The sequence below is a fragment of the Candida margitis genome (genome assembly GCF_024628925.1).
Source record: "Candida margitis strain CBS 14175 chromosome Unknown scaffold54, whole genome shotgun sequence".
In the NCBI taxonomy this organism is placed as follows: domain Eukaryota; kingdom Fungi; phylum Ascomycota; class Pichiomycetes; order Serinales; family Debaryomycetaceae; genus Lodderomyces; species Lodderomyces margitis.
The window spans coordinates 45,322-72,577 of record NW_026261870.1 but is presented as its reverse complement, the minus strand read 5'-3'; the positions used below and the strand labels follow the sequence as shown (position 1 = coordinate 72,577).

General features: G+C 38.4%; 12 protein-coding genes across 12 annotated transcripts; 8 read left to right on the top strand and 4 right to left on the bottom strand. All coding sequences in view use genetic code 12, as the record gives it.

Annotated features, from left to right (window-relative positions):
* Positions 1–296: 296 nt before the first annotated feature.
* On the bottom strand, positions 297–1,871 carry CANMA_004110 (JEN1; the record flags this gene model as incomplete). Its single annotated transcript, XM_051816353.1, has 1 exon — positions 297–1,871. The coding sequence occupies one exon, from the start codon at positions 1,869–1,871 to the stop codon at positions 297–299; it is 1,575 nt and encodes a 524-aa protein (XP_051670318.1).
* Positions 1,872–3,941: 2,070 nt separating this feature from the next.
* Positions 3,942–4,814, top strand: CANMA_004109 (uncharacterized protein; the record flags this gene model as incomplete). The annotated part of the gene is made up of 1 exon (XM_051816352.1): positions 3,942–4,814. One exon carries the CDS (start codon positions 3,942–3,944, stop codon positions 4,812–4,814), a length of 873 nt encoding a protein of 290 aa, XP_051670317.1.
* Positions 4,815–4,991: 177 nt separating this feature from the next.
* CANMA_004108 (uncharacterized protein) lies at positions 4,992–6,317 on the bottom strand (the record flags this gene model as incomplete). The annotated part of the gene is made up of 1 exon (XM_051816351.1): positions 4,992–6,317. One exon carries the CDS (start codon positions 6,315–6,317, stop codon positions 4,992–4,994), a length of 1,326 nt encoding a protein of 441 aa, XP_051670316.1.
* A 2,172-nt stretch (positions 6,318–8,489) lies between these two features.
* Positions 8,490–10,379, top strand: CANMA_004107 (uncharacterized protein; the record flags this gene model as incomplete). The annotated part of the gene is made up of 1 exon (XM_051816350.1): positions 8,490–10,379. The coding sequence occupies one exon, from the start codon at positions 8,490–8,492 to the stop codon at positions 10,377–10,379; it is 1,890 nt and encodes a 629-aa protein (XP_051670315.1).
* Positions 10,380–10,813: 434 nt separating this feature from the next.
* Positions 10,814–11,056, bottom strand: CANMA_004106 (uncharacterized protein; the record flags this gene model as incomplete). Its single annotated transcript, XM_051816349.1, has 1 exon — positions 10,814–11,056. One exon carries the CDS (start codon positions 11,054–11,056, stop codon positions 10,814–10,816), a length of 243 nt encoding a protein of 80 aa, XP_051670314.1.
* Positions 11,057–11,307: 251 nt separating this feature from the next.
* MTW1 (MIND complex subunit) lies at positions 11,308–12,249 on the top strand (the record flags this gene model as incomplete). Its single annotated transcript, XM_051816348.1, has 1 exon — positions 11,308–12,249. One exon carries the CDS (start codon positions 11,308–11,310, stop codon positions 12,247–12,249), a length of 942 nt encoding a protein of 313 aa, XP_051670313.1.
* Positions 12,250–12,643: 394 nt separating this feature from the next.
* PHO23 (Pho23p) lies at positions 12,644–13,810 on the top strand (the record flags this gene model as incomplete). Its single annotated transcript, XM_051816347.1, has 1 exon — positions 12,644–13,810. One exon carries the CDS (start codon positions 12,644–12,646, stop codon positions 13,808–13,810), a length of 1,167 nt encoding a protein of 388 aa, XP_051670312.1.
* A 1,121-nt stretch (positions 13,811–14,931) lies between these two features.
* On the top strand, positions 14,932–16,536 carry CANMA_004103 (uncharacterized protein; the record flags this gene model as incomplete). Its single annotated transcript, XM_051816345.1, has 1 exon — positions 14,932–16,536. The coding sequence occupies one exon, from the start codon at positions 14,932–14,934 to the stop codon at positions 16,534–16,536; it is 1,605 nt and encodes a 534-aa protein (XP_051670311.1).
* A 1,743-nt stretch (positions 16,537–18,279) lies between these two features.
* On the top strand, positions 18,280–19,107 carry RAS1 (Ras family GTPase; the record flags this gene model as incomplete). The annotated part of the gene is made up of 1 exon (XM_051816344.1): positions 18,280–19,107. One exon carries the CDS (start codon positions 18,280–18,282, stop codon positions 19,105–19,107), a length of 828 nt encoding a protein of 275 aa, XP_051670310.1.
* Positions 19,108–19,484: 377 nt separating this feature from the next.
* Positions 19,485–20,120, bottom strand: CANMA_004101 (dolichyl-diphosphooligosaccharide-protein glycotransferase; the record flags this gene model as incomplete). Its single annotated transcript, XM_051816343.1, has 1 exon — positions 19,485–20,120. The coding sequence occupies one exon, from the start codon at positions 20,118–20,120 to the stop codon at positions 19,485–19,487; it is 636 nt and encodes a 211-aa protein (XP_051670309.1).
* A 327-nt stretch (positions 20,121–20,447) lies between these two features.
* OCA1 (putative tyrosine protein phosphatase) lies at positions 20,448–21,299 on the top strand (the record flags this gene model as incomplete). Its single annotated transcript, XM_051816342.1, has 1 exon — positions 20,448–21,299. The coding sequence occupies one exon, from the start codon at positions 20,448–20,450 to the stop codon at positions 21,297–21,299; it is 852 nt and encodes a 283-aa protein (XP_051670308.1).
* A 1,335-nt stretch (positions 21,300–22,634) lies between these two features.
* On the top strand, positions 22,635–26,835 carry CANMA_004099 (RAP1; the record flags this gene model as incomplete). Its single annotated transcript, XM_051816341.1, has 2 exons — positions 22,635–23,435; positions 24,088–26,835. 2 exons carry the CDS (start codon positions 22,635–22,637, stop codon positions 26,833–26,835), a joined length of 3,549 nt encoding a protein of 1,182 aa, XP_051670307.1.
* Between the last annotated feature and the right edge of the window lie 421 nt (positions 26,836–27,256).

Here is a 27,256-nt window from a genome sequence, read left to right as displayed (position 1 = left end):
GATCTGGTGTATTATTACTCATTTGATAATCCCCTCGTTGTGGCCTACAATAAAGAAAAAAAAATTCCTGCCTTATTGTTTTGAGCTTTGGCATAATCCACAGTACGGAATTATTGGCTTCTCTTTTTTATGCAGGACTCTTGCTGTTTTTTCTTTGTCGACCCGAATCGGTCCTTATTCCGAGCGCGATAGAGCGGAGTTACACAACATCTAAACCAATGCGCGGTATTAGCTCTGCATATTGTAATCTAGAGACATAAGAATGGGATTATATTATTAACTGTTGGCATAACTGATTATTTCTTTCCCTCTTTGTCTGAACTATCCAAAATCAAACCTTCTTCAAGCTCCTCCTTTGCTCCAAGTCCTGCAGGAGTCATTTTCAAGTTTCTGTGGAACTTCTCTGGTCCCAAGACTAAAATAACAACCATGAATGCAAAAATTGCACCACAGAAAATGCACATGACTTTGCCGTAATCATAAACACCTGGGGCGGCACCTGGAATAGGGTACTTTTCACCAAGTTGAGCCTGAATGGTGGCACTACCAGCACTAATCAAATTACCAATCTGGTAAGCCAACCCAATCAACAATGTTCTATGAGCTTTGTTCACCAATTCCAAAGCGTATGCAGATGATATACCCCAAGAAGCAATCATAAAGCCAATTAACACAACATATGCTCCCCAATTTTTATCTGCATCGTAAAAAGATGGATAAACAAAAGCACCACAAAAAATTGTTGCAATGATGGCAGATAATCTTCTTCCTAAAACCTCGGAAACATTCCCAATGCATGCTCCACCAATAAGACCACCAACATTGGACAATGCAACGATCAAAGTTCTCTTGTTAAGATCAACGCCGAATTGATTGGACAACATAGTAACATATAAATCTTGGGTTCCGTGACTTGTAAAGTTCCAGCCAGCATAAGCAATACAGAGGTAGATGAACAATAGCCATTCAGTTTTCAAAGTTTGTATAATAGTTGTGTTGAAATACTTGTGAAGACCATTCTTTTTGTTTTGTTCCTTGAATTTCTTCTTCTTTTCTTGCATAATCAAGAACTCTTCTGATTCTGGAACCAACATTCTCCAGATAATTAAGATGATACTCAAACCACCACTGAACCAGAATAAACTTCTCCATCCTTCACCCTCTTTGTAGGTTGGTGCAAAAACCTTGTACCAAACTAAAGCCATGATGTAACCAACACAATAAGCTGGAGAAAACAAACCTGACAAAATACCTCTTGCACGAACAGGTTGACTCTCCATGGCAGTAATCATACAAACTGGCAACATACTACCCATCAAGATACCAAATATAGCACGAACACCAAGGAATTGCTCCAAGTTTTGGACAAATCCGGTAGCAATCTCAACAATAATGAATAATATACAAATAACAATATAACACTTTTTTCTACCAAATCTATCAGAAGCCAAACCAAAAGAAATAGCACCAATAGCTCTAAGCATCAAAACCAAAGTGACACCCCAAGTAATATCAGCAACACTTGACTTCAAACTAACCGCAATTTCTGGCAATGCGACAGAAACACAGAAAAAATCCATGGCATCCAAAACCCAACCACACCATCCCAAACCGTAGTAATTCCAATCTCTCCATGACATTTCCCTCAAAGCAGGAATAGGGTTTATGAGCACATACCAGGCCTTGTCCGAGTGATAAACTGGCAAATCAAACAAAGTTGTAAGTCTAGTGGCAAAATAATTCTTAATGACAGGAAGGGTCAACTTTGGCTTCTCATTGAAGATATCGTCTACTGAAAGCAGATCTTGGTCTGAAGAGTATGCCGAAATGTGTTCAGTTTCAACCTTTCTATCTGTAGCAGATGATGACATTGTTGTTTTAGGGATTAATAAGTTATCAGAATTGTGAAAAAAAAAGTCAAACTTTGAGGCAATCTTTGGCCATAAATAGTTTCTCTTGAAAGATCAAAGAGGTACTTAATCCAGTTCTACCTCATCGTATCCCCACTTTTAGTATTTATGTTTGAATCTGTGCTCTTCGCTGCTTTCTATATCTAAAATTTTTGCGGGTGATTTTCAAAGATAATAATGTGCGTTATTTGCAACCATTTCAGCCTTACCATATCGAGAAGTAAAAAAAAAGAATCTTCGTTTTCCTCTTGGCTTGCATTTTGATGATTTTGTGTGTTAACTGAAAGAGAAACTGATTATTTCTAAGTGGTTGATTTTAGTGGCTTTATGGGGGAGCTCCCAATCGCAATATATGTTGCCATGTTCTTTATCAGTAAACACACAAAAAGTGGTGGTCCGAGAACTATTTTGAAATGTTGTTAGCATCCCCTCCCAAATGAAAACGACTTTGAAAGCATTCAGTAAAGAGGGATTATAAAACAAGGACGCATTGTACTAGTGGAGCTTCTTATCTTAGCCAATCATTTCCTTTAACTTGGTTGAAAGTAGCGCAATTACAACCAACAAAAAGCTTGGTGTTTGGGGAGAGATGGAATTTTGGTGATTTGGCCAAAAATGGAATATCTTGCAATCAAAATGTCAAGAAAAATAAAAAAAAATATAAAATAAGACAAAAAATGTTAAACGTTAACAAGATTCAAAAATAATTTGTGGAAAGATCTCCAACCGCTTTATAATTTTTGTGCTTTTAGGTACTGTGTATTACCTATTTGTACCCTTGTCTTGTTTTCCAACGGTGCTGGAAGAAAATTGATCAGTTATGTGAAGAAAGCGCAAAACTGTAAATGTCACAGTTCGCAAACCTCGTGATGGGGAAAGTCTATAATGAATCTTACAACCAAGAGATTGATAGGAGCTTTGCAAAAGCGTTACATGTCCCCTCTCTAGCTATTCTACACTTACGTTTAGTTTACATTATTCCCCAAGTTTTCTTATGGCTGAATAATATTATTCACAATGTATTTTCTTCTTCAATTTGAAGAATATTATCTCAAGTGAGGGGAGAAAGCAAAATAGCTAATACGGCTGAGATTTAGACTGTCCCATTAATATTTTTTCGCCGGAAAGGATACTCGCTCCGGTAGTTTACAGCCAAAAGCTTTAATTGTCCCTGCGTTGACCTAAGCGGGATTATCCTAAAGTGAAGCACTCGGAAAGGTAAACCAAAATGGGAAAATTTTTGTTTCAAAAAAGACGTAAATTAAGCTTCAAACGAGATATAGCTGCTCTTAAAACCTAGTGTTGTTGGCAAAACTTTCGATTATCACTCTCGGATGTAAGGTGTAAGGACTAGAAGTGATATTTCACAACTGCCGCCATACTATTCCTCAACGGCCCGGTTAAGGTGAGATTTCGGCTACATCAATGTGCATGGGAAAGCAGGAGAGGCGAAAAAATAACAAACTTGCATAGAGCGTAAGTGGTTTTCTTGGTATAAACAGTGCATTGACCACACCATTTCTAGTACTACCTCAAATACCTCAACGTTGCATACCCACTAAATATACTGGTACATTTAGTGTTTCGGAGTTATCCTTTTCTCTTGCATCTAACCCTCCCCTCAACATACTTTTTGTGTCATCCATAAATAGTAACTGAGAGAGAAACCATATCAATTAGCGCGCATCTAATTTTGAGGAAAGAGATAAAAAGATAGAGATAATTGAGTAGAAAGCTTGACCCAACAATAACACAATATAATTCTTAAAACAAGTTCACTTTCTAAAGAATAATCCAGTGGGGAGTGTGGAAGATTTTGAATGCCCATTTGTAAAAACAAGAATTTACAAGCGAATTCATTGGACAGAGTAGTACTGTTTCACGTTTTTCATTTTGCATTCTCAACAATTTAATTCTACCCCCACTGAGCCCCGCTTTCAATTCATTGATAAATTGATAGAATTCCCCCATTCCGTTTGAAGTTTCATTTTCAAGTAATTCAATAGTTAAATAATACAAATTATATACACAATGGCTCCAACTGCGACTACTGAAGAGAACAAGCAAACCTCCAAAGGTTACGATTTCGGTACCCAAGGGTCCCACAATATCTCAATGGGTGGAGAACATCCATACAGAAAACCAGATTTCACTGACAAGCTTGCTGAAAGAAAACACATGCTTGAACATGCCGCTGCTACTTTCCGTATTTTTGCTCGAAAAGGTTACGATGAAGGTGAAGCTGGTCATTGCTCCATGCGTGATCCAATTGACAAAGACACTTTCTGGATCAATCCATTGGGAGTTCATTTCGGTTTAATTAGAGCTCAAGATTTGGTCCATGTTACTGAAAAGGGAGAAATCTTGCCCGATGGAAATCAGGCTCCTATTAATGCTGCTGGTTTTGCTATTCACTCATCTTTGCATCAAGCTAGACCGGATGTTAATGCTGCTTGCCACACACATTCAGTGCATGGAAAGGCTTATTCCACATTTGGTAAACCATTGGAAATGATCAATCAAGATGTTTGTGTCTTCTACAACAACCAAGCCGTTTACGAAAAATTCGGTGGTGTTGCTTTGGAAAAGGATGAAGGTAGGGCCATTGCTGAGGCTGCTGGTGATGTTCGCTGTGTCATTTTGCAAAACCACGGTTTGTTAACCATGGGTCTGACTATCGACGAAGCCGCTTACTTGTTTACCTTGATGGACAAATCTTGTCAAGCCCAATTGATGGCTGATGCTGTTGACCAAAAAGTCAAGCCTAAGCAAATCATCCCTGATCAAGAAGCTCACTACAGTGCGTATGTCACTAATGATCCTGATACTTTATATGCTGCTTTCCAGCCAGATTACAATTTACAAGTTAAGTTGGATAACGGTGAATTCTTGCTTCCACGATAAGCAATTTGCAAGTAAATACAGTACATTACCATTACGACTACGACTAGTTTTATATGTATATCGATATACGAGTACTTGAGCATTCTAACATTAACTCTCTTCCCTTTGTTACTTCTCTACAAACTATGGTTCTTGTAAAATTTTGATCATATGCTAAACCTTATACACGATATACAATCAAGCTCCTTCATTTTCTGCTCTTAACTCATCATATAACAATACTGTTCTCAATAAAACTTGAAACCCGTTATCAACGTCTTCTGGAGAAGAGTACTCCTCTGGACTATGAGAAACACCATCTTTTGAAGGAATAAAAATCATCGACGTGGGAACTCTCCTACTAGCATAACACGAGTCATGTCCTGCACCACTGGTAATTTCTCTAATATCCTTTTTATCAAATAACAGCAATGCCGCTTTTTTAACAGTTTCGATATTAGTCTGGTTGAACTTTATGGCTGGTGATACCGTCAAGTTATCGAATTTGACAGATAATGGTTTAGCAAGATTTGATCCAATACCAACATCACAAATATCAGTTGCTTTTGTTTTTATCTCTGACATTATTTTAGCAACAACCTCATCCTCGATGTGCCTCACATCTAACGAAAACTTAACCTCATTAGGGATCACATTAACTGATTGAGGAGCCAAGTGGAGTGTACCAACAGTGGCAAGACCGCCATGAGCAGTAGCTGTCTCAATGGCCATGATGATAATTTTTGATGACATGAGCAATGCATCTGATCTTGTATTCATAGGGGTAGTACCAGCATGAGAAGATCTTCCTGTGACAGTGACCAAGTTCCATTCGAAAGCTTGTCCACCTACCACAACACCAATTTTCTTACCTTCATGCTCCAAAATTGGGCCTTGTTCAATGTGGATCTCAAAATGGCAAGCCAAAGGATTTTCTTTGTACGATGCAGCAACATCACCAGCGTACCCAATTCTTTTTACTTCATCGCCAAACTTTTTAGGGGTCTCATCGTCAATCGATTCACAGTTCAAACAGGTTTCCAACGGAATAGCTTCGGCCCATACTCCCAGTGCAACCATACTAATTGGAAATCTTGCTCCTTCTTCATTGGTCCAATTAATCAAGGCAATTGGGTAGTTAGGAACAATGTTGTTCTCTTTTAATGTACGCAACACTTCCAACCCTGACAAGACTCCAAGAACACCGTCGTATCGACCGCCACTTGGTTGAGTATCCAAATGAGATCCTACACCAGTAGGTAAGGCATCATTATTCTTTCCAGGAAAGATAGCAAATATGTTTCCTACTTGGTCAATCTTGATCTTGCAGCCTAAAGCAGTAGTTTCTTTAGCAAACCAATCACGAACTGATTTGTCCAAGTCCGACAATGCCAATCGACAAACTCCAGTTTCTGTGGGGCCGGGTCCCCAAACCCCCTTAGCTCCCCATTTGGCTGTTTCATGAATAGTGTCTACCAATCTCCCGTTTTGGATCTTGATTGAGTTGAGATCGATTTTAGTCATTGTTTTAATGGTTGCGTAATTTGGTTTTGCTAATTGGAGAACTCGACTAAAACGGCGGAATAAGCAGGGATTTTATGAGATAGAGGTCCAGCGGCAAAAGGGGTTCTATTTACATCGCATGATCTCTAAAATGGGTCTGGTGGAGGTGTTAATCTTTCTAAAATTATTATTTGACTATCATTTAGGTTTCGAAGATACGCGCAGTCCCAAATTGGTATTTAGCGCATCTGTTAGTGGGGCTAACGCGAGAGAGTAAGCGGAAAATCAAAGCCGAAAAGCTGTATAAGAGAAAATGTACTTTATTGCCCTCCACCCTCCCAAAAAAAGTGTATTTGGATTCGGGTTCTGTTTCTGTAACAGGTGAAACTTAAGGTTGATTGATCTCTTCGATATTTGGCTATATGAGGGAAAGGTGTTTGTGGCTGCATTACCAAGTGGTTGCAAGTCTTGGTAAGAATGATTGTTTTGAACCTTCTATGCCCTCAAAACAGCTGAGATTAGATCAATTGGGGCTTGTATAATTGCTAGTCTTTAAAGCCATTCTATGAAAAGTGTAATAATTGGTGAAACTTGTTGGAGATTTCTGATTCAAAAGATTTGTACAGAAATGAGCCAAAAACGTCAATTATTCAAATTTATTGCAAAAGGCAGACCTTATATTGTAGTGCCATCCTTGGGTATCAGAATTTAGCTCAGATGATCAGCTACTCTTTTGCTCTACAGTAAACACTCCACTCCAGAAGTAAAGTTCAATTGGAATAGAAAAAAGAATTTAGGTCCCCAGAACAGTAGAAATCAAGGAAGACTTTGCTTTTAGAGCTGGGTCTAGAATAAATATAAGTCCTAGGTCAAAAACCTGCAACGAACTTTACAGTAAGCATTTGCAGCATAGGGTTTGTATAAGGTGAAAAGGACAACATGTGCAGACTTGTTTCATACAGTAAAGTGCTCACTTTCATAACGTTGTAGGAATTAATAACAATGAACTACCCTCAGTTGTGGGAATACTTTGTCAACTTATATATTTGTTATCTGCTGGTTAAGCTCAATCTACAACCTTTGGCCAGCTTTGATTGTAACCAGCACATGGGATTTGTAACACAAAACAAAAAATATTATTGTTTCATATCTGCCTCCACACACGTTCATACAATTACCAGCCCACAGAATTCAACACAGGTAGAGGGTGCTTGGCGGTGGCTACTATACGCTAGTACACCTTTGAATTGGACTACGACTCAAACTACGAGTTTAGAAACAGGCTTGAGATTTAGTCTCAGTGTCTCTCCAAGGCGTGTAGCATTGCATCATAGCAATCGTATCATATCGTACAATTAGTTTAAACTTTTTTTTGTGTCAGATGTTAGTTTCTCATAGGAAACCTCGAGAATTAAGACAAAACCCCACCCTAATGTCGATGTAAAAAAGTGTTTGCCAAGATGACTCGGTTGTCTCTACCTGATATCAAAATTTTGAAATAGCAAGGAGCTAATGGAAGCACCACATCTTAAAGCCAGTTTTACATTTGGTTATTTGATTTATTCTCTTGCCCGGACACAGAAGTTTTGTAAATTTGTCTGTCTGGAAAATCTCACCCAAAAAATTTAAAAAAGAAAAATTTGGGAAAAGCAGGAAGAGAAGTAAAAAAGACAAAAAAAAAAAGGCACAGACAGACAGAAACACATTGCCTCGCACTAGGTAGGTTTTAAACAGAGAGAAAAGAAAAAAACGTGAAAATAATTTCAAACCGTATCTGAATATAGAAATTAAAAAAACCTGTTTATCCGAATCCAATTTATACATCTTCTATACAAAAAAAAAAAGAACTAGTTTAAGTCAACTTTTCATTGAGATTAGAACATATTACTACCAGCCGAAACAAATTTGCTGCAGGACTGCCTTGATTCTATTTGAAATTTCTTTTTGGCTTGGTCAAAACCGGTACTTACAGCCCCTTTTGCTTCGCCGTACATTGAAATAAAACCAGCACCAACTCCATTTGTTTGGTGGATAAGTGATCCACAACGGAGATAAGTCATTGATATTATTCCATAATTACGTTCGCTACCTAACATTACCGTCTAAATTCTACACTCGCTTGAAACCAGTAACCAAAGGATGAATTTCAATCACAGTTTTCTATCGCAAGACAACACTGCCGACGTTTCACCCATGGTCAACCAACGAAGATCGTTTTCATCCGATTCAGATCGTCATATTGCCAACAGCCAGTTTATGACTCCCAACCCCAATCTCAATGGATTTAGCAGTGATGCCTTTGATGTAAATGAACAAACAAGTGCCTTTCCACCATATGACTTTTTCGACTTCTTTGAGAGTCTGGAATTTGACTCTAACAAGCATTTACAAACACCAAATCCATCGATGGATCCTACTTTTAATCGAAATTTGGTGGCCACTAATTTTTCGAATCAAAATACACCAGCAACGATACCCATGGGGACATTCCCACCCTTCAACGCGGACAACAGAAACGACTCACATACTAATGTTACTATCCAAACACAATTTTCGCCAGTTGTTCCAAATGTAATGAATACACAGAGTTGCAACAATGTCGGTTATTCCTCTGAGCCGATGTTGAGTACGCCAAATTCGCTGACCGGATTGAGAAATTCACCTCAGCAGTTTTCTTCTCCATTACAATCACAGGCCCAAAGAACCCCAAAGTCAAAGTCAGGGCCTATTGGTCTTGGTTTAAATACAGACCAGATAAATGCAACACCACAAGCACCTCCACAGATGCAGCTGTTTCAGAATACGCAAAGACAATCGCCATTGCAACAAAGTCTAAATTGGCAACAACCACCACAATTCCAAAGCCACATGACTAAACTTTCTCCGTATGAGAAGGCCAATGCCATGTTTCAACAACAAATCCATACACAGGATTTTGTTCAACTACAAAACGATCTTGAGTCAACCCGGAAATTTAGATCTGAGCTGAGTCTTCATTTGCAGACTTTGATAAAGGAGGAACAAGAGAAGCAGAATAACCTTGCTACTTTTAATGCGTTGGAAATGCCAAAGCAACGGTTGTCTAAACCAAAGAGGGTATCAACTACAGCAGCTAAAGTTGAACAAGAGAGTGTTACACCCAACACGTCATCTACAGAAGAAAGTCTAGCAAGCTTGTCCAACCCATTATTTAGTCAAAGAAGTCAATCGGTCGAAAAGAATGACGATATGGATTCACCTACTACGATTGAAGTAACAAGCCCACAATCTTCGATCGATGATTCTTTGAGTAATCCTAATACGGGTACGTTTTTTGAAAGCAAAAATATTACTGCTGAAGAGTTACTTAATGATGATCATTTCGAAGACTTGGTATCGCTGCGGCTGAATACAAAAGAGTTCCTTTCAGATTTAGTTAATTTTGATGTCAATGTCGATATAGATTTGAACGACCCGGCGTATGCCATAACCGACATTTTAGCATCGAAGAACGGTTCGTCTTCGAAAATCCAAGCGAATAGTGTCACTTCTACCCCTAGGAAGAAGAAACCCACCGTTGTTTCCTCGTCAACTACCAACAAAATGAACACAAAGAAGATTTTGAAAAAGTCTTCGTCTTTTAATGGCTCACCATCAATCCTATCCAATCCTAAGTTCCACAAAACAATAAAAACAACCCCTGCAACAAATGGAGGTGTCATCATGGGGACTTTTCCCGTTGCGAACAAATCTGCCAATGACGCACCACCAGTGACAACAGGAACAGCAAAGTCTCCAGTAAAGACAACTGCAGGCACTGGTACTACCGGAAAGGCTACAACAGGGGCACAAAAGAGGTCAATGTCCAGCAATCAAGTCGAAATGTTCAGTTCAATGCCTCTTTTTACCATGGGTAACCATTATTCGTTTGTCTATGAACATGGCGAAGGATTAGGAAGTGGTAGTAGTGTAGGTGGTGCTGGTCGAAGCACTAATCATCATCGAAGTTTGTCGGGCCGCAGAAGTAGCACTTCACAGGAAGCAAACGGCAATCGTAATGTTCAGTCGAGGATGTTTGAATTTCAAGTTGAATTGAAAAAGTAAATGGGGTGATAAGGGAAGGTGGATGTGTTGAGTCTTGTTATTTATTTCGGTTGGTATTAGATAGTTTAATAAGGATGATTTAATGTTTGGTTTTATTCAATGCACTCGGTTTCGGTGATATCGTAGAGAAATTACATTCTATTTCTGAACTGGCTTGGTAACACGGGTTTGCAACTATTTAAAGTCTTCGAATGATTGACTTCAATACTATGCATCGTCTCTAAAATTAATATAAATATTTGTATTAAATTCCCAAGCTTCTCGCTGTATACCTACAAATTGCCATTATATACGACATCAGTCCACTTTACAAACATAGATTTTCGTCTTATCAAAGCAGCCAAAAAACCCTCATCAATCTTTTCATACTATCCATAAAGTATTTTCAAAAATGCACACACACACACACACAATCAATCAATCAATCAACTCTTTTATAAATCCTTATCTCTAGGTACGTAATCAGTAGTCAATACAGGCTTCTTTCTCAACCTATCTGTTATGGAAATTACACCTTCGTTATTATATGCCCATAATGTCAATCCAATGGGCACTAGTCCCATAAAGACGATATTGAAAGCGGCTGATCTTGGCTTGAAACGGAAATAATGACCAAGTTTTTCCTTTGCTGTGTTGAATCTTTGTAATTCTCTGTCTGGATGTAAAGTACCTGCCATGGTGGTGATGATGTAGTGTGTATATGAATTGTCTGTAGTACAGTATAATTTTTTTTTGCTCGTTAATTCAATTCAGTTGGAATTTAATTGGTGAAAAAAACTAAATAACAGAAGTCATGTTGGTAGCGTTAGTGTTTTGATTTGCAAAAGGACGCAAATCATCTGCGTAACCACAACATAAGGATAAAGCGCAACTACCCCACCCCACAACAGCATCTACAACACGGTACAGAGAAAGTTAAAAACCAAAGATGGAAAGCAAAGAATATGACCCACGTGCAACAGCTCTTCTCATTGAGCATCTTGGCTTTGCACCTATAAAAATTGTTGACGAAGTTATCAATGCAGTCAATCAGATAATGGTACAAGGGATCGAAGCTCTTGAAAACTACTTAACCAATAACCATGCTCAAGGCCAACTACCTGAAAATATAACTCCCGATGAAATTCTTTCGGGTACTGCTAAATTAGAATCGCTACTACAATTTAGAATTGATAACGCATTTGATAAGTATGAATTATATTGTCTTTCAAACATTTTACATATTCCGTCTGATTTGGTTCATGATGGATGGTTTAGGCTAAAGAGTCACGAGGGTATTGACTTTACTAAAATTGAAGCCAACCCAGAAGCCAAACTGGAATACGATGATGAGATATTACGAATGAGTGATTTAATTCAACAAGAGTTGTATAAGCGACAGTATTATAAACTCCAACTAGTCACATTTGATAAGATTAAGCAGTATCTTGAGCTCGTTCTGGATAAGTTTGGGCAACTTTATCAATTGGGTGGTGGTGATGATTTACAAAAGGGACACTTACCAGCAAAGGAAATATTAGAGCGATTGAGTCCTATTGATAACACGGTGGAACAGATAGCCATGCAATTGAAAGAAGTGATAAACCAGGTTGAAATCGCCAAGAGCAGGCTAAGTAGTGTTGATTTGAAGAATGTGAAATTTGATTACGGTGATGAATATATTGAAAAGAGGAAAACTCGTATTTTGAAAGATTTGAATTTGGATATTGTTCCAACAGAAGCTTCACATGTGGAGAATGGAACTGGGACAAAAGACAAAAATGAGGAAACGTTGGATGTTGAGATGTTAAACAGTATTGCCAATGCAGATGTTGTACATCTGGCAATAAGAGTAGCTGAAACTGTGACGAACGATCTGCAAAGAAAATAATAAATACAACTGTTTAAAGTGAAGGGGAAATTAATTTAGATCAAGTAATGAATAAATGATAACTAGGTAGTTCATGGTAGGTTCTCATTTTACACTAAATACTTTTGCACATTAGAAAAAAAGCTTGAAATACAGTTTTGTAGACAACGGCTGCTCGATAAAACACTATCGAACACTTTGGATATCTCTACAATGCTCCAACAGCAGTAACGTACAGAAGTTGCCACAAGCATGGTCGTGTAAGATAACTAAATTACACATGGTAGCATGTAATTCTAGTAAACACCAAAATTTCGAATTTTTGCTTTTTTTTCTACCAACAGTTTTACAACCAAGGACAAGTAATACGGCAAAAAAAAATCAACAACCACATCCTTTTCCTTTTCATTACGCCATGAAGGAAACTAGAGAATACAGAAGAAAGGAGAAGCAAGAACTCCAGGGAATCAGTGAACTGAAAAATCGACCTAGAACAATTACTCATCTTCATGAATTGTTACCAGGATTAAATGATATCAGTGATGCCTTTGAAGCATTGCCATTAGATATAATCAAATATTTCACTTTATTGAAAGAAATAGATGCTAAATGTATCAACACAGTACCTCAGATTAACCATAGAATTAAAACCTATATTGACAATTTGCATGTGACGAATAGTGAAGGTGAAGATAAAGTGAAGGCTCTTGAAAACAAGCAAAAACGGGAAAATCAACAATTAAATGTAATCAAGAACAAGATTAATGAAATAATCCCCTGTCTTGAAGAGAAAATGCATGTTACTTCAGTTGCCACTGACCTATTGAATAAACATATGCGTCGAATAAATCAAGATTATAAACTTATAATTCAGAATAATGAAATCCCGGAGAATATACGCATTGGTCCTTTAGTTCATCCAGCAATGATTCTCGACTCATCGCATCCTGCCAAAGATAACGCCAATGGAGAAGGTGTTGGTAGTGGTGTAGGACATGGATATGGGAATAATTCCACCACCGCACAAGCACAACGTAGTGAGACCAGAAGGGAAGCATTGGCGGCTAGGAAAGCCAATAAAGACGATGATAGGGATATTGGAAGTGGGTCCAATGCAGGGAAGAAAAAACGGAGCAAAGAGCAGACCCCACTGGATAGCGGGAAGAATAATGGAGGGAACAATAATGCTAACAGAGACAACAACAACAATAGCAACAATAATGATGGGTCCAAAAAGAGAAGAAACGACGATCGAAGTTCATCTTCGTTGAAAAAGAAGAAGAAAGCGACCGAGGATGATGATATGGATGATAAAAACGACAAAATTGACTCTAAGAAATCGCTTTCGTCTAATATTGATAAACCGAAGGCATCGGGAACTGGTGGTGGTAGCTCCAGTGGATCGCATGAACCTACTTATTGTTATTGTAATCAAGTCTCATTTGGTGAAATGGTTGGGTGTGATGGTGATGATTGCAAACGAGAGTGGTTTCATTTGCCTTGTATTGGTTTCAAGAATCCACCAAAGGGGAAATGGTATTGTGACGATTGTCTCAAGAAAATGAAGGTGAAGAATATTTGAGCTTTGAGAGAAGGAAAAATGGGATGGGAGGAGTGGAAATGGGAAAAGAGAGTACCGTATTTAACAAAAGTTACTTCTTAGCTCAACTGATGCTTGACTTGATTCGTTTTAATAGGGTGAATGATTATTACCAATCGATTCCGGGTGAGTTGCAAGTTTACCTGAAATTAATAACATCAGTAGTTTGTCATTAATTGTTTTAACTGAGTTAACCTAGAGCATCAATGTTCGTCTCAAGTGAAAGTTTATCGATTGAATTCATTTTAACTTCAAAAGACTCGATAAGGTATGAATATTGTCATACCATGAAGGATAATTATGTATATTCTCAAATGTAACGAAATTGTCTTAACTTTAGGAAAAACGCCCATATCTATACATTTGAGCTTCACTTATTTTAAGTGTATTTCCGAATACTTCGATTTGTAATTGTTTGTGTAAATTGGTAAATTCGCTACACCTTCTGGAAGTTGGAAGTTAAACGCTCACCATGCTTTAAGAAGGTTTTATGGGATTCACCAACTCTATTTCAATGTGGTGTGGCGTGTCAAACGTCAAGTCGTTTGCTTTCCTACAGTATGTAGAGGGTCGTGAGACTGGTCCTCATCGATTGGGGTAATATCTTATGGATATCTCGGTGGACCTAGCACTGTGTGACATAGCGAATACTAAGGTCATCACTGAGTCAGATTCTATGTCCTAGATAATTCATTTCTCTTCGTTGTTGTAGATACTCCAATTCTTTGAGGAACCACGAACTCTTATTCCGTTGGTTTAGATGTTGTGTAACTCCGCTCTATCGCGCACGGAAATAAGGACCGATTCGGGTCGAAAAAGAAAAAACAGCAAGAGTCCTGCATAAAAAGAGAAGTCAATAATTCCGTACTGTGGATTATGCCAAAGCTCAAAACAATAAGGCAGGAATTTTTTTTCTTTATTGTAGGCCACAACGAGGGGATTATCAAATGAGTAATAATACACCAGATCCAAAATGAAACACAAAATATTTTTTTTACAAGGATAGCTATGGAGAAGACGGTTAGCTCAGTTCAAAAGGTACCTTCTGTCTCTCTTCATTGGTCTGTTGCACAGCTGAATTCAGAATAGGGCAAGTGTCTACCATGAGTAACCACACCATCACAGAACAGCTACAGGGGTTTCCCATTTTCCAGATGGTGATTGTTGGGTTGCTTCGACTATCGGAGCCCATTGCGTTTGCAAGTTTCCTAAGCTACATTTTCTTTATGATCAAAAGCTTTAGAGTTGCCAAGGACGACGCGGATGTCGCGAGATACACGGGGTATTTGGCGTCGGCATTTGCGTTTAGCCAATTCTTGAGCTCCGTGAGGTGGGGCAAGGCTTCTGACAAGTATGGGAGAAAGCCGGTGATACTATTAGGCTGTCTCGGCACGGCTATTTCGATGGTTGTTTTTGGATTCAGTACCAATTTTGTCATGGCGTTTGTTGCACGAGTCATGATGGGTCTCTTGAACGGCAATGTGTCCATCATGAGAACAACGGTGGGGGAGATTGCCGTGGAGAAGCGTCACCAGGGCATTGCGTTTTCGAATTTGAGCTTGCTCTGGAGTCTAGGCAAGTGCATTGGAGCGTATCTTGCAGGTAAATTGACCGACGTTGACCATTTCCGGAACTATCGACGGGACGAGAGCGAGAACGAGAACGAGAACGAGAACAAGAGTGCCCACTCCGAGCCACTATTTGTCCGATTCCCCTTTGCGCTCTCCAACATTGTCATTTCGTCCTTGATTCTATGCTTTATCGTTCTTGGGTGGTTGTTTCTTGAGGAGACAAACGAGAGAGTGAGCCATAGACGCGACCGGGGGTTGGAGATTGGCGATGCCATTCGCAGGCTCTTGGGATTCGAAGTGCCTGTCCGGCCCTGGCAAATGGGAAAATCAGGGGACACAGAGTTTTTAATGGATGATTCGTTGCGAGAGGACGAGGACGAGGACGAGGACGAGGGCGAGGGCGAGACCTACGAGATGCAGCTGCTTACTTCCAACGAGGACAGCACGACAAAGAGGACTGATAGTGCCCTTTTCACATGGCCGATAATCTATCGCATTGCTTGCAACTTCCTATTATCGTTCTGCAACGTCATCTACACCGAGTTTCTTCCTATTTTATTGTCAAAGTCGATCGATGTGGAGTCGTTGAAATTTCCCATCCACAGTCGAGGAGGGTTTGGATACAGCACTGAGTCCGTCGGCAAGCTTCTCTCTGTCACAGGTATTGTTGGAGTGATTTTTGTCAGCTTGTTGTTCCCGATAATCAACAAGTACCTATCACTTTTGACTGCTTTCCGATCAGGACTAGGATTTGTCCCACTAGTGTCATTCATCTTGCCATTGATCATATTCACGATTCCAGAGTACAACCCACTATTCCACCTGCATGCCACAACAACCAGTTTATTATATTTCAACACGTTTTTGTCGTCGTTTATCGGGTCGATTTCGTTTCTGCAAATGACGCTTTTAATCCATCGTGCGTCCCCCAAACAAAACCGAGCCGTGATCAATGGTTATACAATTTCATTTACTGCGTTTGCCCGATTTCTTTCGCCGCTCATCTGGGGATCGATCATGTCTGTGTGTGACACGTATGGTGTTGGTGTTGTTGCGTGGTGGTTGCTTGGGGCCATTTACTTTATAGTATTCTTGTTTACGTTTCTTCTAAGTGAGGCTGACGAACAGGAAGGATAGAAATAATAGAGATAACATACGGTGAACAATGAACCGGCTTCGTATTTGCCAGATCCAAATGTGATCATTTCTGTTTTTTTTCTGCATTGCTTTTGTTTGGGGGAAAGCAAGAAACTAAATTAGCCCACCTTTTACCAAGTCGAGTAATGAAGAAAGGGAAATGAAATTTGTTAAAATCCTCTTTGCTATCGTGTGGTTAACCGTTTTTTGTAAATCAGATATGTCTGTGAGGCTCAACCGATATGTCAAAGATTTCAAAAGTTGGTAGCGGTATCTAAAGTAGTTTGCGCCGTGGCTATATCTAAAGATCCTAACATAGCGCCATTAAAAGATAAGAGAAGGCTTGTGATAAGACCAAACACCCACACAATATCCGTATCACACTATAGCTTTACTTTTGTAACACGTAAGAAGGCGTTATTCTAATTTATAATTGATCTCTGTCTTCCCCCTCGCGACACCCCTCCCCCCGCCTTAGAATTTCTACCACAAATCATCATGTCTTTGTGTTTAAATTCGTTTGTTCTTTTTTTTTTTTTTCTTTCCTTCCATTGTGGCTATCGTGTGCGTATGTGGTGACCTCACTCGTTTGGTCATGGCAAATCATCATTTGCGTACAAAAAAGGATCAGACGGCAGTGAGAGAGGGGTTAAGTAAGAGGGGTGTGGTGTGGATGCAAACTGAATGACCTGAAGTGTTTGGTGTTTGGTGTTTGTGTTTGATTTGTGGTGGTGGGGCATAGTCTGAGATTAAGTGTTTTCCAAGAGAAGAAAAATGACAGATTTTTTTTTGGTTCAATGGTGACGGGGTGGGGAAGAGAGCAAGGAAGGTATTTTATTTTTTTGTTTTCGGTTCATCAAAAGAGTAATAATAGAAACATCAGTTACCAGTGATGATGGTGATGCTGTAGCTGTTGTTGTTGTTATTCTATATGTTTAATTTCCCAACAAGTACTCCTTGAATCATACAAAATAGTACAAGGAAATACTTTAAAATGTCTATTCTTTTGGTTCGGTGCAAGCAGCCTAATCCTTAAAGTGATATTGCTTCCCCTCAGCACTCCATCTTTAAAAGTTTTTGAAGTTATGTGATCTCTAATTAGGGTTATCTATTCAAATCTATTCAACTATTGCTGTAGGGCTTATATAGCTTATTTGTTGTTGATTTGTTCTATTATTTTTTTTGTCTCTTTGTTCTTTAAACTGTGCATTATATCTGTAACCAGTCTTAGTAATATATAGACGATCGAATTCTTTTTTGTTGACAAAAGTGTAAACAACAAAGGACTAAATAGGACATATTTTAATCTGTGGTGCTTGAGTTGGTCATTTTTATCTTTAGCTATTTCCAAAATGGAGAAACAACAAAGTCATCTTCTTCGTCTATAATTTAGACGAATGATTGAAACCTTGATAAATCTATCAAACTTGTATTTGTTCTAGTGTTCTAGTATGCGTGTGTGTATGTGTGTATGTGTGTATGGTGTTCTATGTGTCGATTGAATGTTTGTTTGTGTAATATATTACAATTTCATTTCAAATTTTTTATTTTTTTTTTTTTCGTTTTTTAATTTTTATTCTTAATTTAATTCTTAATTTAATTCTTAATTTGGTTGAAATTTTTCAAATTGTATTTATTTATATATATAAACAAGAAAACACTTCAACCAATTTTTATAATTTATTTTTTTTTTTTCACTGAAATTGGATACAACGAGTTCACACCCCCTGTGTCATCATAGTCATGTTGAGAGAGTATAAATTAGTAGTTGTTGGTGGTGGTGGTGTTGGTAAATCTGCATTAACCATTCAGTTGATTCAATCGCATTTTGTTGATGAATACGACCCCACTATTGAAGATAGTTATAGAAAGCAGTGTACCATTGATGGTGAACAAGTGTTGTTGGATATTTTGGATACTGCTGGACAAGAGGAATATTCCGCCATGAGAGAACAATATATGAGAACTGGTGAAGGTTTTCTTTTAGTTTATTCGATAAATTCGAGAAACTCATTGGAGGAATTGCAAACTTTTTATGAGCAAATTTTACGCGTTAAGGATAGTGAGCAAGTGCCAGTATTAGTGGTGGGTAATAAATGTGACTTGGAAATGGAGAGACAGGTTAGTTATGAAGAAGGTCAGGCATTGGCCAATAGTTTTAATTGTCCATTTTTAGAAACATCGGCTAAATTGAGAATCAACGTTGAAGAAGCATTTTTCGATTTGGTCAAGTATATTAGAGCTAGTGAAGAAGCAGAAAAGCAACAACGCTTGAAAGATCAAGGTGTGTCACCACAACAACAGGAGCAACAAAACAAGCAACAGGCACAACAATATCAACAACAACAACAACAACAACCGCAATCACAACTGCAACTGGGTAGCGGCTCACAACAGCTTAATGGTGTAGCGGGAGGAGGGGCTACTGGTGCTACAACAACCGGCGGTGGTTCTTCACCAGGAGGTGCCCCTCAAAAATCAAATGCAGGTCAAAATAACTCTCGAAAGCAGCAATCACAACAATCATCCGGCAGTGAGAAGTCCAAGTCAGGCTGTTGTGTAATTGTTTAAGATGAGTGGGGAGGTAAAGAGCAATTGTGGAGGGAGGAGATAGCAAGACGAGGAAGAGGCTTGTGCGAATGGTGGAGGTAAGAAGGTGCTTTAAACGAATCAAGGCATTGACTGTTGAAAATAAAAAGAAGAAAAAACGGGACAAAAAGATGAAAGAAAAGTTTGAGTCTGTGACTCAAGTGTCTTTGAGTTTGTTTGTTTTTGTAAATTTGTTTTGTCTGTTTCAAATTTTAATGATTAATCTATTGCAAAATATGATTTTAGTAGAGACTTTGAGTTTCCATGGTATATGTGCATATATCGGCAAAATGGATCTTCAGAAACTACAGTACTCTCGTGTCTAATCTACACCAATTGCAAGTATGTTTCTAAATCTTCTAATTTATAAAGTGAATGACAATAAAATGTAAGATCAAACTAGCAAATATGAAATCAGCAAATGATCTTTCAGGAGAAATTCCTGTAAACACCTTCTTGGACTTGCCACTACCACCATCAACTGCATCTGCATCATCACTGTCGTCGTCTTCAACATCGTCATCTATTTCATCAATTTCATCAACTGTATCAACTTTTTCATTCTTCTTGGACTTCTTGGCCCTGGCATTATTACCACCTTTATTCTCAGCACTATCATTAATTTGTAACCTTAAACTAACCAACAATACAAATTGTCCAACACATATAGCAAACCCACCAAGAAATGCATTAAAGGGGAAATTTCCAATTAAAAGGACATAAATAAATTGTAAAATACCCAAACTCACCAAAAATACAAGAAATAAATCAATCAATTTCAATTTAGGAGTTAAATTGTTGAAATAATCAGATGTGGTTGTACTTATGGCCAATTGCAATTCATGGAACGTGGTTGTTACGGATTTTGTTTGAGGAATGATTGAATCGTGACCACTGCTACTGGCGGAATTGGTAGTCGTGGAAGAAGAGGACTGGTTGGCTTTTGCTGCCGTAGCTGCTTGAGCTTTCTTGATTGCAGAATCTTTCTTTGCCATTGAGTAAGGTGTGTTAGTGTTAGTATGTACGTGTGTGTATGTGGGTCTGAATGGGGTGAAAAATGTGTTAAGTTGTGCCAACCAGTATTTAATGGCTGTGTCTGTCTGATGTGTGTGTATGTGTGTGTCGACTCGTGTCTCTGAAAATTTAAAGAAAGAAAACAACGAATTGAAAAATTAGAAAAAATAGAAAGCAAAGGAAAAAAAAAATCCTATTAAACGTGTGTGTTAGTGTGTGTATATGAGAAGCAAAAACTCCAAATTCAACCAAACCACATTTTAAATACATTAACACACGCTACTTTATCGCATATTAAGGTGTACAACATGGCAGTTCATCAGTCGGTTCCTTTGCAAGGTAAACTAAGTCAACAATTGAAGTTGAGTCAAGAAGAAGGATCAACTTACTCGGGGTCAATTCCACCTCAACAACAATTGAACGACCATGAACAGCAGCAGCTAGGACAAGAGGAAGCCACACAACTGAGTACAACATCGCAACCGCGGGACGCCCCTCAAACCCAAACGCAATCACAGTCCCAGTCCCAGTCACAGTTAATCCATGATCAGCAACAACAAAGACTACAACATGCATCAACCACCAATAGTAACTTGCGCAAAGTAACACATCCACCAGTACTACGAATCATCCCGCCCTTGAATTTTTGCCCCGTTGAAAAACAATTGTATCGATCAGGGCAACCATCAATCATCAACCAACTGTTTTTGAATCAATTAAACTTGAAAACCATCCTATGGTTAGCATCAGAAGAACCCAATGATGATTTTCTTGATTATTGTTTATCACAATCGATCAATATTGAATATGTGGGGATGTTGAATGAATTGATGGAATTTGATAAACAACCACAACTCAACATGAATCCATGGGATTCGTTAACTGAACCAACAATAACTAAAGCCCTTGAGCTTATTGTTGATAAACTGAATTACCCCATGTTGGTATGTTGTGGAATGGGAAGACACCGCACTGGGACCGTGGTGGGGTGTTTGAGAAGGCTACAGGGGTGGAATTTGGCTAGTGTAAGTGAAGAATATCGCAGGTTTACTGGGTCTAGGGGCGGTAGGATCTTGGTGGAGTTGTTGATTGAAGGGTTTGATGTGCTGCTGGTTGATATTGATCCGCAGAAGGCGCCTGATTGGTTGAAGATTCGATAATGAAGAGAGAGGGTTGGTTAGATTGTGGGTTTTGTAACTATGGAGAGGATAAGGCATATTTTGTATGATGAGACATGGCCTGATTTGAAAGCAAAAATAAGACAGGTTAGCGTATCATACTATATAGCTGATGGATGAGAAGGGAGTGTCCGATTAGCATTTCAAACGACAAAAAGTACTACAAGTTTCATCCAGTGAGTTGTTGGGATGTACACTCAATTCAATATTAGTCCTAACTAATTGGTTTGCTGTTGTATGAGGGTGTGTCCAAAACAGGAAACAATTGTCGGAGTTTTCTAGGAGGAGCTAGAGCTAATACTGAAAGGGAAATTTTAGCATTGTAATATGAGTTGAAGCATCACCAAGCTAATCCTAATGATGGGACTTACCTTTGAAATATACTAGAAGGATATTTCCAGACAGTTTAGTATATATATATATATGTTATATAGAATGGACATGAAAAAGGTCGTGTAAATGACGAAACTTGTCTTGTTATCGAAACTGTTCTTCCCCTCTTCCTTTCATATATTTTGTTGAGAGCTTTGAACAAGTGGACTAATCTTCCTATTGGTTATAGCACGTGGGTTAATTCTGTTGTCAAGGCTAATGTAATCTGTAATGTGTAGTGTGGTAAGAGATATCATTGGTTACTATTGTGTGTGTGTGTGGTAGTTTGCTTTGCCACTGGTAAACAGTTCTTATCTATTTGGTTTCCATTGTATATTTACGTTTACACCCCTCAACAGCACATAGGCACTAAAACTAAATTTAATTTTGTTTTTTCTTTTTCCTTTTCTTCACCTTTTCCTTGCCACTTTTCTTTCTTCTGTTGCTTTACGTATCGATTTCCCCCATTTTCTTTTTTACTGATTAGATAGCAATATCTACTATAGCTTATCAATCAAGTTTCAAAGTCTCAAAGTTTCAAAGTTTCAAAGTTTCAAAAGGTTTAGCATAACGGTATACAACTAAAACAACCACTTGCTGAATATAGTCTATCCACGTACACGCACACGCACACGCACACATTCATATATTCCCCCCGATCACGGTTTTTATTTTTAATTTTTTTTTCCTTTTCCCTCCTGTTATCTTTTAATCACACACTTTTATTTTTTTAATCCCCCTTTGTCCTTGCGGAGTGAGACAAGGAGCCACACAATCAATCCAATCGACAAGATACATCTCATCTATAGAGTCACTGTTTAGACTACTTACATCTTTCGTTGACTACTTCTTTTACCCCAGGCAGCTATTCTATAGGCTTTAGCACTACTCCACCTATTCCACAACAACACACACAGCAACAGACTCATTAATCAGAAAGCAATCATGGCTGGCACATGTGTTAATACTATCAAATTGTTGGGTTTAGGCTCACTCGGGTTATTAACTTCATCAATCATCTACCAATCAATACAAAATATCCCTAGTCTAATCACTCAAATAAACTCAATCTATCAATTAAATGTCCCCACTTTAAACAAGAAGATTCAAGAGACCAAGTCATACATATTTGGTTCAAGAATTGTTAATGGACTTTTGACCGGGTTGAGCACCTTGTTCTTCACATTGGCTTTTAAATATAGTCCTATAGATGAAAAACATCCTTATTTGGTGTATGCTGCTGCTGGTGCTCCATTGACGTTGCTCGGATTGTATTACAATACTTGGGTGTATGAAGATAATATATTGGATAAACCAAGTGTAACTTTAAAGAAGGATGCTTCTGGTTCCAGTTCAAAGAGTTCTACGTCTGCCAACACCCCACTTGCTCCTTCCTCGGTTGTTTCCGCTGATGATGAACAAGATGAAGCTGAAGTAATTTCCAAGGTCAATAGTGTTGATGAATTGGGAAGATCTTACGTCCATCTTTCTGATGAGTCGGGTCTTTCTACTCCTACTTCTTCTCAACCAGCATCACCACAAATTCGCCACCAAGAAGGAGCGCACGACTTTGAAGGTGAACAAGATGGGCAACCACATGAAGGTACATTCAAGGAGGAAACTGCAGTTGAAGTTGAGATAGAAAACACTTTAACCAAGAAGGAAATCGTTCAAGATTTAGAACATATTAAATCAGGTTATACTATTGGTTCTTATATTTCTGGTCTAAGTTTGACCATTGCTATTGTTGGTTTATTCGGAGATTTTTACTTGTTGTAAAGTTTTAGTTCAAAATGGCTTTTAGGGTGTTGTTTAGTGTTCTAATCTATATACCATTTGTTAGTTGGCAGACGATGTTGTAGAGTTGAGTGTGCTGTAATAGTTGTGGTTGCTAGATTATATTTGTATTATATATCATCGGGTTTGGAGGATGTCTTGTAAGGAATATAGCCTCTGGGCTATACCAATATGGATATACCCTTCTAGCACCCTACAATCATACTGCTAAATAGACACTATACGAGGCTAGTATTGCATTTGCCTTTATCAACTAGACACGACTTTGCCCCCCTTGAAACACGAAATAAAAATAAAATAAAATAGTCACGTGTCTATTTCAAAGTATAAACAAATCTCTCTCACAATCTTTTTTTTCGTTGAACCTTTACACCACATCCACTGTTTTTTTTTGTCTTTTACCTCCAAGCATCAACAACAAACACCAGTTTCACTTTTGCAACACGAAAAGGGTTTACCGATTCGTTTTGTTTTGATTTTTTTTGCAACTAAAACTGATCATCAAGAGTCACCGAGCAAATTACACTCTAAATTAACAACAGGGGGAATTTCAAAGGAAAGTTATCATTAGTTTAGCAAAAGTCTTTTGGTTTTGGTTTAGTCTGGTATGAATTACAACTATAATTACGATCCATCATTTGGCGACGGTACTGCTGAAGCTACTGCACAAGCTGCTGTGTATGCTGCCGGACAACAACACCAACAATTACAAAACCAACGTCGAGCCCAAGCGCTAGCTACTCAACAACAACATCAACAACAACATCAACAACAACAATTAAACCACAATACGCGTATTCAACAACAATCAGGTTCAGGAAACAACGACCATTTCCAGTTTCCACAACATATTCCTCCACCACCACCCCAGTTCCAACATCAGTATGCTAAACCAACATCAAGCATTTTTGTGACTCCCGATAATAAACCAATTCCATTCTTTATTCCGTTTGATGAACCCGATAGAAAAAGGTATCTGCGCATGGTACTTCAGAATGGGGGTATTTTAGCTGAAGGTGGATTGGAGAATATGATTTACGTAACGAGTAAAGAGCAATTGGGAGGGTTTGTTCGTATTAGGTATATTGATGATTGTGTTAGTGTCGGGCAATTGTTGTCTACGGGTAATTATACCATTCCGGCCACACTGATTGATGAGGTTGCTGAGCCGATTATTGATATGTTGGGATTGGAGCAACATGGACAACAACAACAGCAGCAACAGCAGCAGCAACAAAGCAAGAGCGGAGTATTCAGTATTGCCACTGGTAGGACTCCAGCAGCTCAAAGATCCCAAAGTGAAGCAGCACCTAGACGTTCGCTGGGCAAGCATGCATCGACATCAAACAGATTCAATGACGTAAAAGATGAATACATTTTGGACCAAGTGCGAAAAAATGCCAAGTTGCGTAACTCACATGAATTTTATCGCCAATTGGCTACTCATAGTATCTTGTCGATGCATACGGGAAATTCAATAAGATCACGTTATCGCCGTCATTTAGAACAACGATTAAGATTTGTTTATAAGACCAATGATCGCGGCAAATTGCTCAAGGATCGTCATGGGCACTTGATTGAAGTATCATTGGATGAAGTACCTGAAACCATCAAGACCAAGTTCACTCCCTTGGATGATTATGAATTATGTTGTTCAGCCTTGGCTTATATCAAACAACAATCAATTTTACAAGGGTTTGAATATAATGAAGCTGATGAAGACCAAAAAAGTAATTTACCCTATCTGTTTTTCAATCAAATGTATCACAAACATCCTAGACATACTTTACATTCATGGAGGGATCGGTTTCGGAAATTTATCTCGAAAGATAGCGATGTTGTTGAATACAAGAGATATTATGAGACTTGCTTGACAAATGGTGATGTGCCTCATGTGTTATCAAAAGTGCCTCAACATATATCCAACTTTAACCGAGACATTGCTGCGTTGAAGAAAGATAATAAAGCGCAAGAGCAAAGGAGGGTTGCTCGTGGGACAGAGGAAGAAGGCGTGGAGGATGAAATTGAGGAAGTTGTTGATGATGATGTAGCATTTGTGGAGGAAGCAGAAGCCTTTGCTAATGCTGCTGTTGCTGCTGCTGCTGCGCGTGATGAGCAACGTCAACAGGAAAAGCAACAACAACAACAACAACAACAACAACAACAACAGGAAAAGCAACAACAACAGGAAGACGAAGAATCAGCACTTGATGAAGAAATTGGTGAATTGAAGAACTCAAATATCAATGATGCAGCACAACAAAACAGCTCTAGTCAAAAGAGTAGTAGTGACAAAACAGATGATAGTCAAGGTAAAGCAGGCGTTGCCGATATGGATATTGATGATGTTCTTAAAGATCACATTGAAGTTCCAAAATTGGGTAATATAGGCACCATTGACGAGGACGACGATGAAAGTGACGATGAGGAGGTTGAGGAGGTTGATGAAGGTGGAGAAAATGAGGAGAAAAACGTCGAGGTTGAAGTCGGGCAACAATTAACTGTGAACAAAGACCAAGAGGAAGATGATGATGCCAGTTCCGAAAATGATGAATTCTTTTCTGCTCCCAAGACACAGTCCCTGACACAATTGGGATCTCATCAATTGGACTTACAATTGGATTCAGATCATCAACTTCAATCAAGTGAGGCTCAACCAGATATAACCCTCGATTACCTTGACAAATCAACCACTGTGATAACTTGTATCGACCCTAACAAATTCCTCAACTTGGTCAAACAAAGCAAACCACGCGTTATCCTACTTACTCAACTTCTCAATGATGGTGAAGAAGATGACCAATCTCATCAAAGTCAAGAAGATGATGATGATTTGTTACCAAAGACATTTCTGAAATTGAATTCACTTGGTTTTAAGGATCCATTCATAAGTCACATCATCTACGCGTGTTCGAATGAGACTTTGGTCATGATCAACTACATTATTCAATTTATTGATTCATTAGCTCAAGCAATAACACAAATGGAAAAAGAGGCAGAATCAACCAAAAAGAAGAATAATGAGAATAAAGATAAGAAAAGGAAACTCAGGGGTAAACAAAACAAAAATGACGTTGATGTGGATCAGGAGGAAGGGAAGGTATTCAACTGGGAGACGGAGTTGATATACACGTACTTGCCGCTCAAGAATGCGCCACTGGGGGTCTGGAATCAGACGTTTGATTCGTTGTTGGATACGGAATTGGAATCTAAGTTGTATAAGTTCAAGAGTGGACATGAAATTGAGAAACGTAAGGAGTTTATTGCTTCGTGTTTGGATGACGGTGATATAGAAGAGGATAAAGATGAGGGAGAGGAGGAGGAGGAGGAAGAGGAAGAGGAAGAGTAGAAGATATAAGTGAGGAAGCGTAAAAACAGGTCTTATAATTGTATTTTATTAAATTGATTAATTGTTGTATAATTTAATTGATAATCGTGTACTTTGTCTCTGAGTTTAAAAAGGGCTCGCAGATCCCGTTTGCAATTGCAAAAACACTTTTATAGATGGGTTTATATAGTCTTTGTTGGTGTAGATATGGTTTTATTTGATTTGATTTGATTTGGTTCTTTTGAAATAACGAGTGTAGAAAATATTCAATTGATAGAAATGAAAGTGGCTCACTAGTTGACGACAGCTAGAGATCTATACATGAACTTCTTAAAATAACAAAAATCTATGTATATGTGATAATATAAAAGTAAACAAAAGTAACAAACATATACACGATAATAACAACAATAAAAAAAAATAAGTGTCAAAAGTGAGGAGA